Source organism: Cyclopterus lumpus, chromosome 14 (genome assembly GCF_009769545.1).
Source record: "Cyclopterus lumpus isolate fCycLum1 chromosome 14, fCycLum1.pri, whole genome shotgun sequence".
Taxonomy (NCBI): domain Eukaryota; kingdom Metazoa; phylum Chordata; class Actinopteri; order Perciformes; family Cyclopteridae; genus Cyclopterus; species Cyclopterus lumpus.
In genome coordinates, this window is record NC_046979.1 from 4,882,818 (window position 1) to 4,901,099 (window position 18,282).

The window sequence follows — 18,282 nt, forward strand, 5'->3', positions numbered from 1 at the left end:
GTAACTGGAGCTTCTGAATTGCCTGTAATTGTTAATAGTTGAATGTTCATTATTCGTCAACCTTTTATAGACTGACAACCTGTCCAGGGCGCACGCTACCTGTCACCCATTGTGAGCCGGGATAGGCGCCAAACCCCTGCAACCTTGCAAAAAGGATAAGTGGCTACGGATGGATAGAGATGAGTGTAATGTTTAGAACAGCCTCCCGGTTTTTCAACCTTCAGTTATTCAAAAAGCATCGTGACGCCGTTCGCCTTCCTCGGAGTCCATCTTTACCACAATCGCACCACTTCAGGAGCCGCGGAGGTCCGGTGGTGGCTGACTGTACCGGGTTTTTAGCGGCGCGCGTTACGGCAGTTTCACAAGCGTGTCGGAGAACTTCCGGTGGCTTTTTTTAAGACAAACGACAAAACCGCCAAAAGGTTCCCACTTGAGCTATTGGTTTGTCCTTTGCGGCCTACTGTGGAAACATGACGGTCTCATGAAGAAGACCCGCTCGCTATGAGGAAACGAAGGGCTCATTCTTAGCTAAATGAAAACATGGTTATCAATATTATGTTCCTTTTTCTGTTAAGAGCTTCCCTTTTCATGACATTAAACTGGACTGCGAAGCAACAATCAATCAATACTAATGCTTTCTAAGTAAAGAATGTTGTTCTGTACCTACCTGTGTTCAGGCCGCACAAAGTGACGTTAATTTAATGTGATTCTCATTCTTATTCTAACTGGAATGCAAAGTGCACCTCTGCGTTGCTGTGTTTAATAAGCCTGCTCGTGTTTTGACGTGTCCCATAGGCAAGCCCATGGTGGAGCTGACCTACGACAAGATGTACACAGTAACCAGCCGGCTGACGTTCACTGTGAGCAAGGAGGATGATGGTGTGCCAGTGTCTTGCATCGTAGACCACCCTGCAGTCAAGGACTTCCAAGCACAAAAATACCTGGAGGTGCAGTGTAAGTACTTTTGGTCGGTAATAAATAAAAAAAAATCTGCATGGATATTTAAGCTGTATTATGCAATTTTTTTTTTTTTCCCGCAAGTGTCTCATCAACTTAACTTGGAAATTGAACTAGAAATATATAGAGAAGAGTGTTCCATTTCCACTAATTAAATGGCATAAATTTGCTACTTCTTCCCTAGCTAAAACTTGGGTGCCGTGACATGTATGACAGTGTCACTGAAGGGAAATGATTTCCTTGCATTGGTTATGATGAATAAAAGGGGCAAATTGGACCGCAATGGAATAGATTCTTCCATCTCTACTAATTAAATTACATCAATTTCACATATTTTCCACCCACCGAAACTTCTCCAATGTCATTAGAAGGAAACTATCTCAGTGTGTGATGAATCAAAAAGTGCAAAGGGATTCAAATTCATGTTTACAAATGTGTTTTTTTTTTTTTTTTTGGCCCTTTTCTGTTCTAGTTTACATATTACAATATACAGTCAGGGCCATAAGTGTTTGGAGTGTGACGCAATTGTTCTTATTTTCCTCTTTACACGGATTTCAAATGATGCAGTCAATATGTGGTTGAAGTCTACAATCAAGAGATGCCTTCATGAATCTGAAAACAGAAGGTTTACAACAAGGTGCAAACCACTGGTGACACTGAAGAACAGGAAGGCCAGATTAGACTTTGTAGTTGTAGATCAAGGTTCACAGTCCAAATACTTTCGGCCCTGACTGTATATATTTGCAATATGAACGACTGACTGTGGAGCTCTGGGTGCCCAGATGGCTGCAATATTGTTCTCTTTCATTTCTAACATCATCACATGTTAACACAGATGTTATTCGCTCCACAAGTCTCAGCGTTCTAGTCACAACCAATTTATAAGATTTCAAGACTTATTAGGGACGACCAATATGCAGGAAGCACTTTTAGAATGGGAGAAAATGACACAATTGTACTGCAGCCAAAAGCTGCATTGTTTTTGCCCCAAACTGCACGGAATCAGCAATAAGTGTGCATGATCGTAAGCGGGAGACTTGTGGGTACCCATAGAACCCATTCCCTTATTTCAGTTGCATATCTTGAGGTTAAAGGTCAAGGGACCCTTGTAAATATGGCAACGTTAGTTTTTCCCTTACCTAAATGTTGCCTATTTGGCGCTTTACTTAGCCTCACTTCAGACATGCCAGCATGACATGGTTGGTACCAATGGGTTCCTTAGATTGTCTAGTTTCATATGAAATCACTATGTTCACTCTAGCCGACGACAGCCGCTGAAAGACAGACAATCTGTCCAAGGGCAACGGCGTCCACAAGGAATGCACAAGGTTAATTGAAGTCAAAGGTCATGTTTTTATTGCCACAACTGCTTTATCACAGATGAGTATTTGCAACACCTTTTATAGTGGTTCATATAAAAGGAATGCGATTAAGGCCTGACCATAACATTGGACATGAATCTAAAGTGACTACTCAGCCATGTGACCAATAATTAGAATGCTAGACCTTTGTAATGTGGAGTTTGGGATATTTTCGTTGATGCAAAATGATAGAATTTATGTATTTTATGCCTCTGTAACCTTATGTCTTTGGCCTCTAGGATGTCCTAGCATTCTATTAAAAAAGAAAAAAAGTCTTCTGTAGATATCTGACCTTTCCCTGGGAGAGCGAGAAAAGGAGATCAGCTCATCTACAGAGGCAGCATGGCATTTAGTTTGCCTCTGATAACCGGAGCTCACATGGACCACCCAGCTCAGCACCTCACACTGCTTCACGCTCTGTGCACACTGCAATGGGCAGTACTGCACTGCACCGTCTCTTTTGATAATATACAGTTGCATATAAAATGTAGAGTGATACTCTAGAGAATACTAACGATACTGTTAACGGTGATTTCAACATTTTAGTTTTTTTTTTTACTTCTAATTTATGAGGAAGATGTCTTGAGCTGTTCTTGATATCACAAAGTGTCCTTTTTATGTGCACTAACTAAAATTGGTATTAATTAATTGGAAGCGTCTCAGTGCCACAGCTTTCCAGGTGAGACGCTCACACTGTAGTATTTATGTTTTGCACTTAGACATAATTACAGTGTAATAATTTGGTGCATATGTCATACCTAACTTAATCTAATGTCCTAAATGGTTCGAGATGTCTAAAGATTCCCGGTCTCCATTTCCACTATAATTGGTCCCAAATTACATCCTTTCTACAAACCTTTAAGAATATAGTCACCTGTCATTTCCTTTTTTATGAAATCATAAACAACAGGAACCGTAAATTGAAGCTCACTTTTGCTGTCACACAGTGTTTTTTTTATTGATTATATATTATACTGATAGATGAAGTGATTTACATTACAATTACTCACTTTGTGGTCAATTTGTGAGTGAAATGGAATGCATTGTGTAGTAAGAAACAACAAAAAGGCCATTGTCAGGGTAAAGCATAATTAAATAAGCCTGTAATGTTCATGTGTATAAGCAACGCAAGCTGTTTTGCTTTGTTGCCTGGTTGGTTTTCCCTTAAGGTCAGCCGGCTGCGGAGAGATGGATAGTGTTGTCTTGAGGGCTTATGAGGTGAGGCACACAATAAAGCAAATAATTCAGTTAGCATAATGATAACGGCCTCCTTGCATACCGTAGATGTTATTTAATTTCCACGGAAGTGGCAGTGGATTCATACATAACTACTTGAGGCTATCAAAACAACTTACAGATGCCTAGCGTCCTTCATGTTTATGGCTCCGAGATGACAAGGTCAGATGACGTTGTAAGCGAAGACAAAGTTGCAGGATGCCATGTTGCGCCTGGAGTGGGAAAAAAACCCAAAGGGTTCCTGTCTAAAACCGTACATGCCCACTGAGCAGAAGACTTTGGCTTTTCGCCCATCTGCTGTCCATCACCAAGACTGAGAGCCGGCCACTGACAGGGTGTGATTTAGACAGATGGATGGCCAGACACGTGTTGTTTGTGGCAGAGAAGGTCGGACAGCAGTGTGAAACTTAACAGCCGGCTTTGAAATCACAACTCTCTGTCTGCAGGCTGATTAAAAATGCAAGTACCGAACGCTCCATTTAGGCTATAAAATGGTGAAAAGAACAATCAAAAAACTGTAATTACACCATTGTGACTCGGCAATCAGTCTGTATTGAGATGACTCAGGTATTTATTCTAGAGCATCTGATGTAGGAGCAACACAATAGCATTGTGTTGTAAACAAGATGGGGCACATTGTGCTGAAAGCATTCAAGTGTGAGCTTGGGGTTAATTAAGCTTTTGATGTTTTGCCCAAAAATAATGTTGGCTATTATTTCTAATGGCACTGCTGGTGAAACAAACGTTGCTTTTGATGAAGTGATTGTTTGAGAGATATAATCTCTTTCAACACATACTTTAAAAATGCGCATTAAAGACATTTTGCTATTTTCAACGAAGGATATCACAATTGATCCTTTACTAAGCCACGCCTCCATGTTGCTAATCCGTCAAGCTGTCAGAGCTATCATGGAGCCCACCCGGTCACTAACAGCACTCTTGCAAAGGGGTCTGCTGTAGCTCATTGGGATGAGTGGTCGTCCCACAAGGTACTCGGTTCGATCCCCGCTCTCCCCATAGTTGCATGTCAAAGTGTCCTTGAGCAAGACACTGAACCCCCAGTTGCTCCCCGGGCGCTTCACTGCAGCCCATCCTTAATAACTAAGGATGGGTCAAATGCAGAGAAGAATTTCCCCACAGGGATCAATAAAAGTGTACATTTCTCTTTCTTTCTTTATGAAGATAGCAGTTAAAACCTACAGATCCCAGTGTAAAAGGGAACCGCCCCATAACCTGGAGATTGAGACAGGAGACAATGAAATTAATGAAACCACATTCATCCTGTGAAGCCGGGGTCGGTCTTTATTCATTGTTACAATCATAAAAAAAAACTAAATCAGCATGTAAATACATTTAGTATACCTTCCAAAGCTTACGTAGCATAGCATTGCTAACGCTAGTTAATGATTTGCGAGCATGCTAATGTTAGCTCCAACCTCTCCGGGTAACGAGTATCACTATTACACAAATGACGAGCTCCAGAAAATCATAAACAATTGTGTAAGTCTGTGGAGCAGAGACGGTTAGTTTTCTGACTCTGGTCGGAGCTGGCTGATGCTAAGCTATGATTGGCCCATTTGCTGATGCTAAGCTATGATTGGCCCATTTGCTGATGCTAAGCTATGATTGGCCCATTTGCTGATGCTACGCTATGATTGGCCCATTTGCGTTCCAGGACGTGACTTAGCAAAGGGTTCATTACTAAAAATGGTGATACCTGTGGGAAGTTTGAGCAGGACCTTTAGTTGACCTTGTTTTGTCTCTTTGTGCATGGTTACACTATACTATACATCCTTTACCCAGACGCAAGATTGAATAAAACATTCCCTTTTTGTCCAGCATAAAGGATCAGCTCTCACACCAAGACGAGAGAAAGCTTTGATAATACCGGCAACAGTCAAGGGAGTGGGAACAATGGAAACGGCACGGTCGCAAAGAATAGCACAGCAGCGACTGTCAAAGCACCCCACTGATTCATCAAAACAACACTCTTACATTTTCTTTCCAGCCACCTCAGCACGTCAACAGCGGCTTCTGTGTAATGTCTCAACTTTCATCGGGTAACGTCTTTTGGACATGCTCAGGCCTACGTGTGGTTCTGCACTGCACCACATCTATCATTCACAAAAGATGTGGCTCGTGTTTTGGTGTAAGGGTTGATTTTTAAAATGCAATCAATACTATGCCAGAGGTAGACCCAACCACAGCGATTTGATTCAAGGGAAGAGTGGGTAAGGCAGGAGGAGTAGGTGAATCTATTGGATTGGTATCGTCATGGCAAGTCCAATCCACCCAGACCAAGCCATGTGTGTGCAGCAGGTCATCGTTGTTATTGTTGTTGTTGCTGCACTTATTGTTGTGTTTGTTCTATTTCTGTGATCATGGTGAGCAGAAGAGAAGTAGTGGAAGCACTGATGGAAAGACAAACACCTGATTACTGTAGTATAATCATATAGTCTGCAAATTAACTATATTCATGTGAACATCGACATAGATTCTGTATACAGCATTTGCAGGTAATACTTTCTACAATGCCCATGTCTATATGAAAATACTAATATCAATGGACAATCATTGGGAAAAGAAGTCATATTAATATTGATTAATAACACAAAGTAGTTCATAATTCTTCACAATTGATGTTACATGGTGTATCATAAAGCCCATAGTTGTAAAACATTATAAGCCTTTTTGAATGCGTTATAATAATCACTCTTAATATGCAATGTACCATTTATTAAATGTTACTCTCATTGGTGATTGGTTGCATTAAGGGAAGGTGGAAAAATATTTTACGTTACAAGTATATTTTTAGGATATTTCACATTACAAGTCATTATTATACGATATGTTATGATATTTGTTACGAGGCATTGTTAATAATGGCAGCAAAACTGTGCAAAGGGGTGAACGGCTATGAGGTTATCAGCTGAGTAATAATGTTAGGAGTCAGGTAAGAGTCTCTGTGTGTTACACCCCCATGAATATGATTGGATGCTATTAGTCAGCAGGTAGCCTGAGAGTCTGAAGCCAATCAGCTAATGACTCCCTCCACTGTGGCGCTCTGCCTGAACAACAGTGCATAATGTCTCTCCTGATGTGACGTGAATCTGTTTGCTGCAGCTCCTCTTTGGATGAATCAAGCCAAAAACTTTGGGAAAGTTTGATAATTTGACGACTTTTTTTGTGTTACATCCATGTCATATTTTTTCCGTTTGCTATTTACAGTGAGAAATTCCTCTCGCTCCTCATTTGGTAACTGAACATCGAAATCAAAAAGATTCTACCCCTTAAATGTTTACGTATGCTACAATTAACATGACTGCGAATAGGAATCAATCGGAAAGAACAATGTAGATGCAGAGCAAAGATAATGCATTGTCTGTCATGGCGTCCCAGCAATTAATTATCTGTCTCTCTCTCTCTCTCTCTCTCTCTCTCTCTCTCCCCCTTTCCTTTCAGACAAACCAGAGGTAAAGATCCTGGTAGAATTTCCTCCGGGTCTCACCAGGGAAGGAGAGAATCTGGAGCTGACATGCCATGCCAAAGGCAAACCCCAGTACGAGACTCGCACACACACACACACACACACTTACATTCACAATTAAAAAATGTGCCTTGGGTAGAAAAATCACATGTATTTATTCATGCATGTCTGCATGGGAGTGCCATCTTGCTGTTTTGTCCAAGCAGTTGAGAAAAGAACATTTGCAACAGTAGAGTTGGGTGACGCTTGCATCAAGGATGTATACATAGGCAGCTCACAATACCACCAATCAGACACCAAACAATCGGAAATCATTAACCCAACGTTCTGCTGCAGGATGATTGCACATGTGGAACTTTCTGTCAATATGCACATGCTTCACATCGCAAGATTGGTTAGGTTTGTAAAAATTCAATAGTTCAGTTGATTATTTTGGAAACCATAAGCACCGAACCTTAAGTATAATTCATTAAAATGTACCGGCATTGCCAAACAAAATGGAGACTCTCTCCCTTTGAAGAGTTCAGAAAGTCTGAATATGTGTCCATAAAGGTCCATATATTATTTTATTTTTCCGTTGTGAATATTGCCATGTGAAGTCCATTGGTCACCTCATTCGTCAAACGAAGACGGCCCTTTAACTGTCCTACATAATGAATATTTTCTCTTCCATTTGCACCGTATTGTTGGCTATGCTGGGTTTCATTACACTATAAAAGTCTCCCCATTTGTCTCTGTTTAGTTATTATCCATGTATTATTCAAACTAGTTTCCATTTTGCTTTTTAAAAGATGCTGTTTATGGGTTTACGGTGTGATGGGAAAGTTATTTGGTCAAAGCAGATTAAGGTATTGTTGAATTAGCAATAACAGAAGGTGAAAGTTGTTACTTGAGTTCAGAGGTACACAAGATTGTACGAACCATTGGTTGGTCTCCTCACATGGAGGGGAGAGCTCTTCTAGTGCACAAGAGGGTTTTCTGGGTAAATGTAGCCGTACGAGGACAGTCTTAATGTTACAGACCTGAGGCCTGACCAATGGCTATTCCTGGATACATAATCACCGACTTAAACGGCTGCTATTTTCTTTTTCAGAAATTTCAAAAGGGTGTGGGGGGGGATTAAAAAGGGCCTGTAATTATGAAACACGTCAGAATCACGCTGATATTTTCAGCAGATGTTTAATTACCACTCTTTTAGAGGTGACAGAAAGAGCAGGAAGGGATTGCTGGTAGTGAGCAGATGGGGTCCTAAGACCTCGAAGGAGGGACTTTAGCACAAAGAAGGATGAAAAGAAGGGCTGTCGAGTGCTTATTTTCTGAAAGTATCGCCGGGATCGAGTCACTGGATGTGCACAGATGAAACCACTCAAGTTAAAGGACTGTTTGTACACAGAGCTGAGCACAAAGAACTGTCTCCAGGCTATGTTGCCCCAATCTAAAAAAGGTTTTTTTATGGCCTTTATCAATTCTGTGATATTTACGACCGTAGCATCGGAACGCTCTTGTTCGACACTCATTAGGTCATTACTCCACGTTTATCATCTGCAAACCGCGGTGCTGTTTTGTTTAGATGACAGGTCTTCGTGATATGAGATGTAATGGAGTGCAAATGAAGCCATTAGGCCACTCAGGGGTGAGTAAAGGAATGAGAGCTTTGTGTCTCGCGCAGGAGGTCTGCCCAACCATCCAAACATCGGTGCAGCTGTGCTGTTGGTATCAATCGTATTAGTTTGTTTACAAGCTAGTTCAAATTTGAACGGGACAAAATATGCATCAGATGAGGCTGGAGCTATGAATATTACATCGGAAAACGATGATGTGACCAACTTGCAGGTGTGGCATTGCAAGTGGATGTTTTCATGTGCAGGTAAATTGAAACGTGGCGATATACGACAACCCTAAAGACACAAGTTTACTCAAAGAAATGCAACCGGAGCAGAACAACGGACATTCCCATTCAGATTCCTTGTAGCCGAATGGTCAGAGCGGGCGGTATTTCACATGCGTATCCTTGCCATTGCAATCATTGTAGCCGGTTCATTTGTGTGTAAGCCTCCATCACAACTTGCGACGATCACCATTTTCTCTTTTTCTTGTCAAATGACCCGGGGAATCAGTTCAATGTCCTTTCTACTCCTATTCTATCTCTATCTCAAACTGTCGGCTTGAAACGTGAAACGATGGATTTTAATGGCAACCTAGTTTTAATTTCTCGAGAAAAGTGTATCCAAACATCTATTGTGACTTTCCAAACCGTCCCTACGGACGAGTTTCTGAAACAGTTGTGCCGTTTCTCACTCTTGATTAATGTTAGCATGCGTAGTGACAAATAGCCGACACATGCAGCTCATTGGCCCCAGCATTCAATTCAATTCAGTTCATTTTGTATCGCCCAATATCACAAATTACAAATCTGGCTTTACAATCTGTACACATACGACATCCCTGACCTTTGACCTCACATCGGATCAGGAAAAACTCCCCAAAAATAACCTTTCACAGGGAAAAAAAGGGAAGAAACCTTCAGGAGAGCAACAGAGGAGGATCCCTCTCCCTGGATGGACAGAAGCAACAGATGTCATGTGTGGACAGAAGTAATGTAAATATACATTGTGATATCTTCACAGAGTACGGCTGCTGTCCTCTGTGAAGGAGTTTCTCAGAACCAGCCTACAGAGTTTAAAGCTGTGTGAAATTCGGGGATGTATTACATTAAGGAAAATATTGTCAGTGGCATGATGATTGATGAGAGGTTATTATTGCTCCCGTAATGCTTTTTGTCTCCACAATCTACACGGATCACTGTCTTGATGGAATAAATCACACATTAATACAAAATACTTGGATTAAAACTATGCATACCGGCAGCAATGCTAATTTACAAGACTTTTTCAATAAAAGATTCAATTATATTTCTACCAGCAGTCAGTCAGTCAAAGCTAAATTGGATTTTTCCTTAAAAAACCCTGCACAAAATTAATCAGAATCTGAAAAATACAAGGAATCGGAATTGGGATTCTAACTGTTCTCACTCTGCGAAACATTCTGAATGTCCGTGTGATTCTACACAAAGTACACGAACGCACACATCGAGCCAAACACTGCGTACTTCAGACTGCCTCCATCCAGCAGCACCCCGGACTGTTCATACTTGGCACGGAGACAAGCTAACTACCCATATTCATTTTATAAAGATGAAAACACAATCAATACAGTGAGCCGGGAATTGCAAGTCATTTTCATTAGAGCTGCTGAGAGCTGTGCAGTCATTACCAGCAGATAGCACAGGGGGCCTCGGCTGCAGGCAGCCATTTGTATTCTAGACGCACGCCCTTCCTCTCTCCTTGCAGCCCCTTCTTACCTCCTTCGTCTATCTCTGTCTATCTTCCTTCTCTGATTCACTCTCCCCTTCTCACAGCATCATATCCACCTTTTTTTTCTAAGTCAGTCACGTCTCTCACTCCATCTTATTCATATTTGCATTATTTATTTACATTTCAATTAATCTGGAGAGCACTTGTAATCTCCAACGCGCTCGCTTCCCGGCCGTCCGCCACAAACAATCACAGCGCGTGCTTTCGTTTCGTTGCGTTTGCTTTCGCTATTGAGCTCAAACGCTTATTTTTCAGGATTTATTATGTTCGCTCGCTTCCTCCACACCAAATGTTCTCTGGTTTTTTTCGTTTCAGGCCACAGCGGGTGAACTGGGTGAAGGTGGATGATGATGTGCCGTCCCATGCCGTCATCACCGGCGGGGACCTTTACATCGAAAACCTAAACAAGTCCTACAACGGAACCTACCGCTGTGTGGCTTCCAACACAGTGGGGGAGTCCTTCGACGACTACATCCTCTACGTCTATGGTATGCCGGTCTAACACTAACCCTACTTCCTTTTACTGTTGTAAGGAGATTGTCCCATGAACGTGTGCTCTTGATATTTGCAAGATTGGTGAGCAGTTGGCACTGAGCAGTTGCAACACACGAAAGGCCAAAAGGCGATTCGAGCGGGGATGAGAGGGGTGTGTCATCGCCCTTGTTGGCAAAAAAAAAAAAAAGAAGAAATAAAAGGCAAGCCCTTTGTTAACCTGCAACCCCCTCTCTTCATCCCCAGAGTGCAGAGGCAGCGGCAGTTGTGTAGTTGAACTTGTTAGCCTAGTCTGCCTGACTCATTGATCCTTTATCTGACTGCAAGTTAGAGTCTATTGCCCCGACCACGGCCGTGAAATATCCGTAGCCTTCACCGAACGCCGCTGTGCCGTGTTCCGACTGCGTAAAAGGCCAGCGGAGCTGAACCCGACCAACCGGGTCCTTCCCCCCTGTTAAAAATTAACAAATCGCCTACTGCCAAAGGCAGTAATCATTAGCATAACCCAAGGTATGCAGTCTGACTTTTAAACGAGGACTGTTTTAAATAAGGACCGTTTTTTAAAACAGGTGCAGTGTACTTTTAATCCCTCCTTGTGTCCAACTGCACGGTGGATGTGGCCCAACGCCGAAAGCTCGTCGCCTTGCTCTGTCCACTTGGTTCCTTCACTGCCCTTCCTGCCTGGCATCTGGATCTAGACAAACGGGGTCCCGAGGCTGCATTAGGATGCAAAAAAAAATGCAGGCAATCTGTGTTGCTCTCTGATAAGCATGCAAGCTTATTGTTATGATTACTCAAACTGGATTATATTTCTTCTTCACACAAGTGCCTGTAGCAACACACTAACACTGAAGCAGGTCCTTGAGATGTTTTAAACAGTGCTATTTTCACTCCAAAAGAGAAGGTCATGTCCTCAGTGTTGTTTCTCTCTCTCTCTCTCTCTCTCTGTGTGTGTGTGTGTATTATTTTTCGTTTTTTTACCTTTTTTTGCGTTTCACATTGTGGATTTTTAAAGACGATTTTGATTAATTTGAGCTAAAATTGTGAGAAAGGTATTTGTTTTCTGCCAGAGTTATATTGTTGCAGAGTGAAGAGCGCCTTGAAATTAAATTAAATTTATCGGGTGAGAACATTAGTGTACGGACTTCTTTGTGTTGGTTAGTCAAACAACTCTGAGGGGCAGGTTGAATTTGGCAAACCTCATGATCTCAGGGTAACTAATAATTCCTGCTAGCGGCCCAGTCAGGTTTTTAACTACTTTTTGTATGGGAGACTGTGGTTTAATTCTAAAAGTAAACCTGACCACACACAGCTCCATTGAGTCATTGGATTTAATTTTCAATATATGGATCTGGAGACCATCAAAAAATGACTGCAGCCAATCACCGCACGAGTTCTTCAATCGTTGACACGGAGCTGTATGACATGACAGCTAGAAGCTTTACATTTGAACAGAACTAACAATAGCAACAGTCCTGAAAAGGCTAACATTTAATAAACAACTACACAGTTATGACAGTATGCATGTTCAAGATCATCTTTTTTCAGAATACAATACGGGCCATTTTGGTAGAGACTTTATAAATACGACAAAACAATGGAGTTCATTTGGTTTTACTTTTGTGCGGCACTAAATAGGCGTATGTTTTACTGACGTCCTTTCATCATACAGTCGTGGCTTTCAGCCCAAAATGGCGGCGGCCTAACTCAACAGTTGCTCTCTGACGGTTGCAATGGAACGAGCAACTAGCTCGTTCTTTGGTATCGGTATCACTTTAAGGGTACTGATTTTGTAAATCTATACAATATTCAGCCTAAAATCTAGTCGATTGTTATTTATATAGTGTGGGGGTGTAGGTGTGTGTGTGTGGGAGTTCTACCTCCCGCAAACCTGTGGTAATCCTGAACCTGCCTCCTCCTACTTCTGCCAAATATATTCATGTAGCTTCCTGATGGTGTAGCTTCCACCAGTCTTTCTCTATGCTGTTTTCTCTCATCCTCATAAGCATTATGCTTTTATACTGTTGATACCAGTAAAAGGTTCTCCCTGGGCAGGGCATTACACTCTAATGTGCTCATTTTCCCTGGCAAAAAATGACCTCACTATAACTTTCTGTAGACCCTGAGCCCGCAGAGAAGTTATTTGGCAGCTATGGAGGGAATTAGCGGAGTGAAAAGGCCTCTTTTTATGGAAGGAGGAAAAAAAGGCCTCTGAATGCCTGACGGACACCAGCTGAATGGATGTTATTTACAGCGGAGCGAGTTGCTGTGCTAATGAGTGCAATAAAACAACGACGGTACTGTTGGAAATCAGGAAACCGCTTTCTGCCACCTGCTATATTACAGCTTGTGAGTCGATACTAACAAGCCTCTTTTTGTGTGTCAGAATCGGCTCTCTCGCGAATTGCCGTTTGATGGACACGTTTTTTTTTTTTTGCGTGTCATTTGTACGCCGTCCGGTCCGTACTGGCAGCAATGTAAATGATCCACGTGAATATGATGCGCTCTGAATAAGCATAGTCAAACAAAACCAGGAGGCCGGTGTCCCAGTCTGGTGTCCCAAAGTGGCTTTTTTTTTTTTTTGTTAAAGTTGCGTTAGTGATGTTTGTTTTGTGTTTTCCTGTTGCGTTGATTCTGTGCGTATTTTACTGAATTTAGTTTGTGTTGACATTTTTTTTTTTTTTTTTTTTTTTTTTTTTACACCTGACTAAGCACTTACTAAACCAAAGTGCGGATGTCACCTTAGTTTTGTGGCCTGAACGTAATCGCAACCGTTTCACCGTGATAATAAAGACGTGCGGCGATAGTGTATGTACGTTTGTTTATTATAAGCCTTCCCGCGAGATTGGGTTGGCCGGACACACAGATCTTCGGATTGAAGAAATGTCCAGTGCTAAAAGAATTAGTCTGCGATTCAGCAAAAATGATTTTGTATCAGTAACTTAAATTTTCAATTTCATGATATAGTTGAGGATTAAAATGGGAGTATTAAATCAGAAGAGGACAAAGGGCGTGCGTGTGTGTGCGTGTTTTTTGTAATCAGATCAACTACACGACACATAAAAGACCATCAATAAGAGCAACTATTTTAAGTTGTTGCCAGGTCCACGACATTGCGTGTGAATATTCTGGTAATTGTTGCAGGCTTTTTGCATACATCTCTTCCCCGGGCTTAAGCACTGACATCCCATGGTGAGGGGATGCAAGTCGCCCCTCACAACTACCCCCCCCTCCCCCTTGCTGGCGAGAGAAAGACAAAGATAAACACGGTAATGCAACATGTGGGCAAACTAAAAGCCTTGTGCCAAAAATAAAGCAGCCATTAAAACCACAGAAGGCCTCTGTCCTTTTAGAGCTAGTCCTTTGATGACTTTGATGTGTCCGTGGCTCCCACAGCTCTAATGTCGACTGTAATTCAACAGCAAATAATGCCGAACCTTCTCCTTGGTAATGGGAAGACAGGATGTTGTGGCTGGGCTGTCAGAAGCTGATTCCTACATCCAGACCCCCCACCGCCACCACACACACACACACACACACACTCTAAATCCTGCATTCCCACCACCATGCAAACAACCCTGTAGTCGACCAAAACAGAAGCTGGGAGAAGAGCATGTGCGTACAGTCCCATGTAAGTAGCTGGGGGTGTCAGCATGCACAGTGGTGACATAAAGCCACCAGCTGATGGTGAACTGTTAACAAAGTGATTTCTGGATCTGCATCGAAGCAGTCTACAGATTTCCCTCGTTTCGTGGTTTAGAGTCACCACAGCAACAGGTCGCGGCGGTAAAAAGCAGGAGATGCACTTGATACCCGTAGACGCCATGCGCCATTGAGTGCTTGATAACCTGAAGACGGTCAATAACTAAAGACCCCCTTTGACCACAATGTGGGTTTCAATATTGGCACTGTCCGTGTTTCTGCTCCAAGCAACTGCAAAAGAAGATAATTTGGCAACCATAGCAACACATATGTGTGTGTCACCGTCCCTACTCTTTGAATTAAAAGCAACACCCCCGTTAAACAGTGACTAGAAGGAGTGAAACGTCGCAACCACTCCGAGACCAAAATAAATGCGACCTTTGATTAACCCCGACCCTTGGACCAAAAAACGAAGACACGCTTATTTAAATCCTAAAAAGTTTACCACCATACCTCCAGGCTATTTCAGAACCATACATCCAGTTTAAGTACGGAGGGGGAAGCCTCTTAATAACTTTAAAAGTCCCTCCAACAACAACAACAACAAAAATGTAACACATTTTTGATTTAATGCACCACAATGCCCCGAAAGCCATCTTGAAATTAATGGGTTTTTTTTTTTCACGTCTCTTTAAGTTTGGATGGCATTTTCTTTGTTAAAAGTTCAAAATGAGCCACAACATCAGCCCCGGATCCCGAGCTGTACATTGCAGCTGTGTCATTTAATGATAAAGTCCACATGGCGCCTCCACCGACAGCACTCCCCTCCCCCTGCTTGACAGCCAGAACAAATGCAGCTATGGCCAGCATCTCTTCTAATGCATCTGGTTCCCGGGTATTGTGACCCTAAGTGATGGAGAGCACCGTGAGACTGGCTGACACTAACAATGTTAACAGCGAAAAGAATGCAGTCTGTACTGCTCTAACTCCCACTGCCGCTCTTACTTCACAGGGTAAGAAAACACAACCATCTGGGTTTTCCTCTCGCAGTCGAGTGAGACCCGGCACCGAGGGGTTTTAAGTTGTTTACAGGCTGCCGCTTACCCAATAACTGAGTTCTCCTTCACCCTGCTCCTTTATTGCACACCAGCCGCCTGCTTAGTGACCCTGTTGCACTCAGTCGTCTTCCTCCTTACTTTACACTTCTTCTCCATTAAAGCACACGGGACTTTTCTCCACAAGTCACCGTTAGCGCTTTAAGTGGCCTCCCAACATTTCTTCCATTGGCGCAAAGTGTCCCAAAATATCCCTTTTCAAGCCGCGAGCGCTCTTAGTTTGCTGAAATTGCACTTGAGTGGAACTGAAATTGCTGCTGTAAAATGCGACGAGCAGGGAAAAAGTAATTCATCGCCTCCACAGCAAATTTGCAAGTAAGTTGTGCTTTGAATTCTGTTTGAATTTTAAACACTCGGATTTCTCCGCCAGTGGCTGTGATCTTGATTTCACAGGTAGACACCTTTAAAATGACCCCAATATATTTTATGTCCAAATAATCCACACCATATTTTCTATGGACGTATAATAATAAATAAATAATACAACTAATAATATTACTTACAATTAAAACCAAAATCCCAAATAACCCAACTTTGAGAACTACTTTCAGTCTTGTGTTTATTATCTGAAGCTGAATGCCTTTAAACCTTTAAACCCCGAGCCTAGACTTTGTTCAGTAAGGTGGTCGTAGGGCATTAAAAGATTACTTACTTTAAAAGAATTGAGTAGACCGCCATTCCTTTTGAACCAGGTAGCAAATTAGGGAACTACCAGAATGGAGGTATTTGAATGATAAGTCCTTTTGTTATATGTATTACTTTTTTTTTTAGGTCTTTGTTACTTCTCTCTTGAAAGATAAGAGTTCCGAGACGACCGCGCAATAGGCTCTTTCACAGCGTTGGTATCCACGAATGTCACTTTGAGTCAATGTCGAGTGCCTTTAAACACAGCAGTTGTCAGGGCTTCACTAGTTGGGATTATACGGGGACCAAGGACACCTCCTGCAGGGTGACGAGAAAAAAACATACTCAAACCAAATACCGGAAAATTGGTAGAACGCTTGTGAAGGATAAAATATAGATAACCCTTGCAGGGCTAAGAGGTACTAAATGGGAGACAAAGCAGCAAATCAATAATACAGTTGGATGGTGGAGCAGGTCAAAAAAACTGAAGGAAGCAGGGAAACATGAAAGTAAAAAGGGATGAAAAATACTGCCTTATGAGGACACGGTATTGTACAAGATCATTTATGCCAAGGATTCAATTTGTTGGACCTCTAATACTTTATCAAACTATTGACAATAAAACAATCCCGTCACAATTCCATTTTGTGAAAAGAAGATATGAGTTGTGATAGTTACTGGGATAAGATATTAATTTCTGCCAGTTTACTTCAGTATGTGAAGCATGCCAAATATCCCACTTTTAAGTATTACCTAAGACAGTAAATCGTCTCCCAAGCTTAATGCGAACCGCAATCCAAATTTTAACACCTCAAATGTACATTCCATTATAATTAAAGGAGGAAGTGTCCCCTCAAACATGTATTGCGTGCAAAAAACTATGTTTTCCCCCGCACATTTCCCCATAAATGTTTCATTGACGTGGTGAAATTAACAGCCAATTTTCGTAACCTAAACCAAGTAGTCTATTTCTCCTTAAAACTTCGAGCTGACATATTTCTGACATTACTGTTTCTTTATTTTTAACAAGCATTTGTATATACTATACTACACTACACAGTCTTTTATTTCCCATTTATATCTGCAGTACATTTTCGGGCCACTTGAGGGAGCCTGAATGTCGATGTTCTAATAATTGGAGTCTACTTAGGCTGAGGAAGGCTAGTAGTACATTCTGTTTGTTAACTGATGACAGGAAATTAAAAGAATGAAATGCTATTTGGTCTCATCTATTCAGTATTGTATATGTTTATAAATGGAAACATACATCTCCTCGAAATGGCTGGGTAAGATAATATACGGTGATTTGGAAATGGCGTTAGAAATGCTCAGGATAGTTTAAGCCCAAATTCACGATGTTTCGATAAGGCTGCACTGCATACTCTACGGATGCTCTACTATAATTTACGATACTATACTGTAATATTCTGTACTATACTACACTGCGCTCCCCATCCATCATCAATGTCTCTGTGCTGGAGGTATTCTTTCAGGTTTCACATTGTCCGGTGCGATGACTGACACTGCTCACACGGAGTTCTTTAACTCCCCGGCTTTAGCAGGAAGGATTCCTGTCAGGCGACATCTCGGAGCTTCCCGCGGTCCCGTTCCATTCATTCAGACCAGAAACACAGATTCATAAGCCCCATCGGTAAACAAGGGCCAGTGACTCAGCGGGAAGAAAAACACATTCTGCCTATCACATTTGAAAGTCAATAAGCTCGAGTGTCCTTTGGTACATTGCACCAGCTCGTCACAAAAAAAGAGAAATATAGTGTACATTCAGACGGTCTTTCTTTTCATCTTTATTTATCTTTATCTTCATTTTTTTTAATGAGTTGCTGACACTGATGATCCCAAACATCTGTTGGACCCTCACATTTCATAATGGGATAAAAACCAATTAGACAGCACCACCGCAGAGCTGGAGTTGTGGCTCTCAAGCATGTGTGAAATTCATCAGCTCAAGCCTCATCTGCCAGCCGACTTCCCAA

At 41.9% G+C, this 18,282-nt stretch overlaps 1 protein-coding gene across 3 annotated transcripts in view; it reads left to right on the top strand.

The window, feature by feature from the left end:
• cadm1a (cell adhesion molecule 1a) overlaps positions 1-18,282 on the top strand; it is a 330,464-nt gene that overhangs the window by 274,200 nt on the left and 37,982 nt on the right. For all 3 annotated transcript variants that reach the window (XM_034550066.1, XM_034550068.1, XM_034550067.1), the window contains 3 exons: positions 796-954; positions 7,017-7,113; positions 10,731-10,903. In XM_034550066.1, the coding sequence (XP_034405957.1) occupies positions 796-954; positions 7,017-7,113; positions 10,731-10,903 (429 nt within the window). The remainder of the gene's footprint in view (positions 1-795; positions 955-7,016; positions 7,114-10,730; positions 10,904-18,282) is intronic.